This window comes from Camellia sinensis, chromosome 1, assembly GCF_055761805.1.
Source record: "Camellia sinensis isolate YWXY chromosome 1, ASM5576180v1, whole genome shotgun sequence".
Classification (NCBI taxonomy): Eukaryota; Viridiplantae; Streptophyta; class Magnoliopsida; order Ericales; family Theaceae; genus Camellia; species Camellia sinensis.
The window spans coordinates 237404613-237412724 of record NC_138961.1 but is presented as its reverse complement, the minus strand read 5'-3'; the positions used below and the strand labels follow the sequence as shown (position 1 = coordinate 237412724).

General features: G+C 32.0%; 1 protein-coding gene across 1 annotated transcript; it reads left to right on the top strand.

Moving 5' to 3' along the window:
* The first annotated feature begins 2813 nt into the window (after positions 1–2813).
* LOC114262090 (NAC domain-containing protein 100) lies at positions 2814–5227 on the top strand. Its single transcript, XM_028202436.2, has 3 exons — positions 2814–3890; positions 3996–4273; positions 4503–5227. The coding sequence occupies exons 1-3, from the start codon at positions 3704–3706 to the stop codon at positions 5037–5039; spliced, it is 1002 nt and encodes a 333-aa protein (XP_028058237.2). The 5' UTR covers positions 2814–3703; the 3' UTR covers positions 5040–5227.
* The last annotated feature ends 2885 nt before the right edge of the window (positions 5228–8112 follow it).

The window sequence follows — 8112 nt, the reverse complement described above, 5'->3', positions numbered from 1 at the left end:
TGAACAAATAAAGACACGTCAGTGGTGGTCATTGTGCAGCAGTGGTGGTGGTGGTTGAGTATTGATGGTGGCAATGGCAAAGTGATGGTAATGATCTGATAGCGTTAATAGAAATAGTTATCATATATTGATAGTATTGATAACACTTGAGTTTGAAAAATGTTTTTACCATTTAAATTATAAAAAATAATTTGTATCTAAATCAATTCATATTTTGTTGATCTTAAAAAATATTTTCTCTTCACTTTTGTCTGTATTTTTTATGATATAAAATATTATATTAAAATATAAATTTTAAAAAAAAATATATTCTAGAACAAACTGTGCCTAAATTAGAATACACTAAAAAGGAGTTACGTGTAAATGCACGACTTACCATTACAAAATGTACTTTGTATGCTATCACTAGCCCGTAGAAACGTGGTTGAATTTCAATCTATTTCCAGGAAAGTTATTGGATGCTTATGGAGCAAGGCCATTTGATGCTATACGAGTGTTATGATTGATAAATGAAGTGGGGTTTATAATTTTGCCTTGTTTGATTAGAAAGTAAAAAGAAACATGATATATGATAGATATATAATGATTAGTGTAAGAGCATCAACACATGAAGTTTCAGGAGTACTTAATAATTTTTTTACATTTTCAACAACCTTAATGTTGTGTTTGGTTGAAAGATTTGTGGAGGGATTTAAAAAGGAAAATAAAAAGTGTAAGTGAAATGTGAATAAAACATACTTATATTTCACATAGTTTCACACATCTTTTCCCTTTCCCTTTTCAAATCTTTCTCAAAATCTCCCGACCAAACACAGCGTAAAGGATCGTTGGAGAACTTAAAAAAATAAATAAATAATTAAATAATAAAAAATAATTCAGAAGGTTTTAAAAAAATTTAAATTATTAAATTATTTCTCATCAATTTAAAAGTCAAATATTGAATCAATTTCTTCACTCAATTTTTTTTTAACAATTGATCAAATATATTAACCTTTTTAGTTTTAAAAAAAATCAAAAATTTACCACTGAAAAAAAAAAAAAAAAAAATTGAACTCCCGACGCCGACTAAATCAGGTTTGAAATTAGTGATGACTTGAATAATCCCTAGTGAACAAAAAATGCAGTTGGCCAAATATTCTCGGGATAAGTACGTTTAATGAAAATGAAACAACGATGGTAGTGCTGTGAAATGAGTTAGTCCCTGGGCATTCACTGAGATATGGGTCATACTACTGATGTAGGTTCCAAAAGTTAAGAAATTGATGATAGGATTGAATGGACCACTTCTCCAATTAAATTGTCTCCATGCAATCTGGTGGGCTATATCACTTCCTCATCATTGTAATGAGAATGGCTATTTACACTTAACTCAGTCAACCAATACTAAATATTAGTTTATTCCTTAATGTTAAAATCATACATTAAAATTTTTTAATTATTAAAAATCATACAAAAAAAACTCTTTTTAGGAGCCAAAATCAATGGTTTTGAAATTAAAAGAGGATAAGTTAATATTTAGACATAATTGAGAGGATAATGTGTTATTAACTCTCATTACCTCTAACCACAAAAAAGGAAAATTAGAAGAACAATGATTTCACAGTCAAAATTTCACTCATAATTATTCAATTATATTTTGTGATATTATATCTTGTTTTGATTTTTTTATATGATTTTATAACATGAAAATTTATTCAAAATTCTTGAAATATGCAGATGATATTTTCAACTAACAAGACTATGAAAAAGAAGATGAATAGGATTGATCTTATCGCCATTTCCAGACCAAAGTGAGCATAGTTGGCTCTACTTGCCCCATTATTGGTTTGGGAGTAATATGAATTGGTACTGTAACATTAGTGAATAATTATAAGTGATATAAAGATTTTACAAATCCTTATCCATGACTTGGCATAGTATGGAATCTTTTCTAGTGTGAGCAACATCAAAGCAATTATTGGTCCTACATCTTTTAAGTGGCATTAAATATATATAAATACAAACCTATATCGTATACATTGAAAACGAAGTTAGAGCATTATCTATTCGTCTCCCATAATTGAGAATGCTGAGAAGCTTTGGACGCTAGTTTCTATCATTCTAATGACTATATATACAGTTTTTTTTTTTTTTAATGGAAGACCATAAATATAATTTATAGTTAAAAAAAAAGTTGATTTGTTTTTTTATAAAGAATTTGCAAGAAGCCTCCATGGTTGCAATTTGCAAAGACACAATCCCACAACTCCAGTTTTTTTGTCCCTGTTTTTTAAGGCTGTGTTTCATCGTCACCCACTGTGTTTATTACTGAGTCTTACCAGCAACACAATTGGGCTTGTAAGGCTCAGTTGCATACTCATGAAATTTCGATTGTTGTTCACAGGTAAGGTTATTAAAAATGGAATCTTATATGAGATCGTGCGCAGAGAGTTATGTTGTGTTTGGTTAGAGAATTTGAGGAGGGATTTGGAAATGGAAAGGAAAAAGTTAGGTAAAATGTGAATAAAATATACCTACATTTCACCTAGTTTCACACACCTTTTCCCTTTTCCTTTCCCTTTCCAGATCCTTCCCCAAATCTCCCAACCAAACACAGCATTATGGTTCGGATCATAAGATTTCACTTTCAATGCAAAAGAAAATAATTGAAAAGAACATTATTATGTAGTACTAGTACAAAACTTTCAGATATATATTTGAGAGGATATATGGTGGCAATAGGGGGCATGTTGGTCATTTTGACTTGGCAAGAAGAAGAAACTGAAGAACTACTGGCTGATTTTTTGAAGGAACAAATGGGTATAGGCTTTTGTAATCTTCTTCACATCAGACAGTTGTTATGACGACAGGTTTGTTGGGAGATGACTTTCTTTTGCCATCAAAACAATGTGATAAATTTATTTTAGTAATTTAATTCCTATTGCTCTGCAGATCAAATTAGTTAAACAGATGGCAACTAACACTGTTATATTTTCAAACTCTTTTAACTTTAAGACAAAAAGTATAAATATAATTATAATTCATCAGTTAAATTAGTATATAATACAATTTTTTAAAAATATATATTATATAATAATTCTGTGGATATAAAACTCACTGCATATCTAACGGGTATGATTAGAATTATTTTATATGATTGATTTTAGGTCTGTAAAATTAATTATTGGCACATGTAACTTGGGTTCATGGTCAAATTGAATAAGGAATAAAAAAAGGAAAATCAAAGAAAAGTTGAGAGGGAGAGAGAGGTAGAGGTGAAAGCCAGAACCTGCCCACCAAGTTGCGTTACGAACCACGTTTCTTTCTCTCCCAAAAAACCACTATTTAGGGAGTTCTGTCTTCACAACACTTCTTTTCTTAACAACATCTTTCAATCTTTTTCTCTTAGAAGTTTTTTTTCTTTTTTTTTAACCTCTCATTCCCTCTCTTTAGCCATATTCTTTCTAACTTCACATATAAATCTCTTTAGTCATCATCTCTCTCTAACAATTTGTTTCCTCTGTTTTTCTCGCATCAATACAGAATTCTAGAGATCATTTGCTAGGAGAGACCATTTCAGATTCATAGGTTTTAAGATCTGGGTTTAAGCTATTTGGTTCTTTGGTTTTGAATTCTATAGATTATTTCTTAGAAGACTCATTTAGAATTTAGAAAAATAGCTTTGACCTGTGAGAACAGAGGATTTCAGAAGAAATATTTTGGAATGGAAAAAGGTTCAGGTATTTGTAGGGACGATGAGCAAATGGAATTGCCTCCGGGTTTTCGATTCCACCCAACCGACGAAGAGCTTATAACTCACTACCTTTCCCATAAAGTTCTTGAGAGTAGTTTCTGTGCTAGAGCCATCGGAGATGTCGATTTGAACAAGGTCGAACCCTGGGATTTGCCTCGTAAGTCTCTTCTAATTAATTAATTGTGTACACTTTTTATTTGCTACTCTGTTTTGATTCTTAATTAACCATACTTATGAACTCTATTGTGTATTGAAAATGAAGGGAAAGCGAAAATGGGCGGAAGAGAATGGTACTTCTTCTGTGTTAGAGATAGGAAGTACCCAACTGGTTTGAGGACTAACAGAGCTACTGATGCTGGTTATTGGAAGGCAACGGGAAAAGACAAGGAGATTTATAGGGTCAAAACCCTAGTTGGAATGAAGAAAACTTTGGTTTTCTACAAAGGGAGAGCTCCTAAAGGCGAAAAAACCAATTGGGTCATGCATGAATATAGGTTGGAGGGCAAGTATTCCCTCTACAACTTGCCTAAAACAGCCAAGGTAGAAGCCTCATCCTCTGTTTTCTTCTTTTGCTTTCACTCTGTTCTGTCATGATAATTTCTTTTCATGACTAGTTTTTAGGTATATATACGAAATCATTATTGGGCACAAGTCCCAAAGGAATTAAGCTTTTCATATGATTCGAACTTATGATCGGCACTTTTTGAGGCACTTATCATGACTCAACTTGCCTCTGGCTAACCCCTCGGGATTTATTGTCTTTTTGCAGAATGAATGGGTGATTTCGAGAATTTTCCAGAAGACTTCAGGTGGGAAGAAGACACATATTTCTGGGTTGGCGATGATGAACAGTTACGGCGACGACGACGAATCACAGCCTCAGAATTTGCCCCCATTGATGGACTACTCTTCTTCAGCTCATGATGATCAGACAAGAAGAATAGCCACGAATACGTCTCACGTGACCTGCTTCTCCGATCCAATGGAGGACGACAAGAAGCCCCAAGAAACCATGCTTGACACCTTCAACAAGCCTTCTGATCTCTTTTCCACTCATTTTTCGCCGAATTTAGAGAATTTGCAGTACACAGACCCTGCTTTAATGGAGGATCAATCTATACTAAGGTTTTTGCTTCAGAATAATGGGATGAATATGAAGAGGTATTCGAAAGCAGAGTACTCGGCGGAGACCGGCATAAGCACTGATATCTCTTCGAACCATGAAATGGGTCAGATCTCTTATGAAGATCCAATCAATTCTGCTGGAGGACCAGTGGACCTTGATTGCCTCTGGAATTACTACTAAATTTGAAGATTAAAAAAGAAGAAGAAGAACAGTAGAGAAAATAAAAGAAGAATACAGTGAGGAAAGGGAAATATTTATGATGTCTAGTAAAATTTATATTATTATCAAATTGTTGTTGTGTGTAGTAGTGTGTACAGATTTTCCAATTCTAATGATTTGTAATATATGAAACCAAATTCTCTATCTCTGTCTCTCTCATTTCAGTCCATCACTTCACTGTAAGAGTGTCTTATACTCTCTCTCTCTCTTTCTAGAATGATTTCTCCATTAAAAAGTCTATAGAAACCAGAAATAGTTGAGAAATTTGCCAAGAATTTCAAATTTATGGTGCATTTCTTATTGTGGCATCTCATCTTGTGTAAATCTTGACTATGGATAGATGTTAAATTTTGGGTATTTTTTATCTTTTATTTTATTTTTGAATTTGTAGTATTGTTGTTTCTTGTTTTGTATCTAATGTTGTGGATAATTGAGTATTTCCTTCTTCTTCTTCTTTTTTTCTTTTTAAAAAAAATAAATTTAAATGCTCATTTGTCTTGATGTTCGTACTATGATAACTTAGTTAGTTAATGAGGGTATACAATTTTTTGTTTGCTGGAGATTAGTTAGTGAAAGATAATTCGGAATTATGAAGTTTGTGTCATTGTGTCACTCTCTTTCTCTTCAATTTTTGGGTTAGGTGTTAGGCCACCAACCAAGATTTGAGAATACATTAGAGAATTGGCCAATAGAGCACGTCTTATACAAACGTCCACTTAGCCTCTTTACTGATACTCATGCTAATATACGAGCCCGCCGGAGAAATGTCAAAAAGTAGCCAAAGTCTTCTAATGATCGATAGAAAGTTGCCGGCTCATGGTGGGGATGGAGATAAGAGTGGAAATTGGTTCTGAAAAAGAGTTTAAAAAAAATACTTGTTTTTCCTTTCTAATTTTTTTTTTAAAATTTTAAAATTAATTTCACTTCTTTTTAAACAAAAATTAGCACATTTTTGCAAGTTTTGGTCGGATTCATCATCACTTGGTGTCGGATCTGCACAGTTTAAAAGTGCATTAATAAGATTGTTCTTAAGAGTACTAATATTCTTAATGTTTTTCATTCATAAAAGTTACATGCCTCCAAAAGTGTTTTGAAAAGTCTATAAAAATGAAGTATAAACAGTAATAAATTGATTTATACCTTTCATTTTTGAAATAATAACCGTGTGTCATGTTTTCACTCCATGTTGTTTTGCTAATGAAATTTTGTTCCTTTTTTCATTTTTTTATCAACGGTTCTACAGAACAATAAACAATAATCATGATTTTGGTAATCAAAGCATAATTGACAGTCACTTCAATGCAATCTATCTCACTTTTTTCAATAAAAAAAGAATCTAAATAAATATTTGTTATAATATTCGAGATCATATTTTTCGTAGACTTTCCCTTTTCTTATATATTGTTAAAGACATTACGTTCTCACTTTTGTCATGAAGGTGAAGAAGGTGTGACTAACACACACAGCTAAAAATAAAAATAAAAATTGACTCTTTTTTTTTCCTTCAACATGCGATAAACAAGGGAAGTTTCAGTTTTTGAGAAAATTGAATATTTTCATCATTTAATCCTAAAAATTTCAAAATTTGGTTTCGTTCAAATATTTTGAATTTTTTTTCCAAAATCACTTTCTCTCTTCTACATATCAATCAATTACTGTTTCTATATCCTTTCTCCTCCTCAATCACTTTTTCTCTCACACACATCTATTCAACTATAATAAAATATCAAATCATCTAAAACTCTCAAACTTCAAAACTATTTTCAGAATATACAACCATACAAATCAAAAAAAATTTATAAACTCTCTCCCAAAATTTTTTTAAAAAAATTTATCTCAAAATACAGACTAAAAACACCCAAAAACTCTCATGAAGTGTGCAGTGTCATCCTTGTTGTAATATCTGAATGAGTGAGTGGCTGGTTGGACTTGTTGGCACAACGTTTCCAGCCACGAATCCTTTTTTTTGTGGTTGATGAATGAGTGTGATAGTTTGTTTATTTATGTATTATAATTAGTTAACATATTGCTTTCTAGAATGACTCTAGTTTAATTAATAACTTCAAATCCCATCAATTATTTGGCCAGTGCACTACTACTAATACTACTGGTACTACATTGAAACAACGAATCTCTATGGATTGTTTTGGAAAGATAGTTAAAAGTTGATTTTTTAAATTTTTTAAATTTTTTTAAAAAAACATGTAAAATCTATGATAGATAATAATGTGACTCAAAATGGATTAAAAGCTCAAAAATGACTTTTAACCATCTTTTTAAAATAGCCCTAATGTCAAACCCCGTGCTTCATTTTTTACTAAATCCATGTTTGATTCGTAAATAAGAAATGATGAAATAAAATTATTTTATCTTAGAGATAGTTTTTTCTTGCATTTGGTTCACATTTTGTAATTCTAAATAACTTATTTGAGGACCTTTTGTCATGTACACACGAGATAATTTGGTTCCGTGGAGTTAGACCAATTATTTTTAGATACGAATTTTATAATAAAATAATAAAATAAATTAACCATTTTATCTTTTCCACGATTTGAACATGGTCCAAGAATATGTATTGGACCGCATAAATTAATATTGCAAGAAGTTTGGAACCTAACGAGTGGGGTGAACATCCAAATACAATATATAATTTAATCATCTATTGAATGTCCAAGCTAGGCAATTATTGGTACCTTATACCATAAATTATATGCTTTGTTATCTTTGAAACTGAGAGGGTAAAAAACGTAAGTCTGGGTCAAGCTAGAACTGGAAAGAAGCGAGCCGAGCTATGGGTTAAGTAGAATGGGCTTTGCCACTGGGCTTTGTTAGCCCGGTCATGGATGACTGAAGTTAGCTCGATTCGAGTATTCTGAACTGGGGTACGAGGAGTTGCGTTATGCAAACAAGTTGATACCGAGCTAGGTAAAGCAAGGTAGAACCGAGTTAAGGAGAGTTCGGTGAAACTTGCCACGTCAGTATATGTTAGCCCGGCTGCTTTGTCATGCTACCGAGGTAAAACCATTTCACTTGG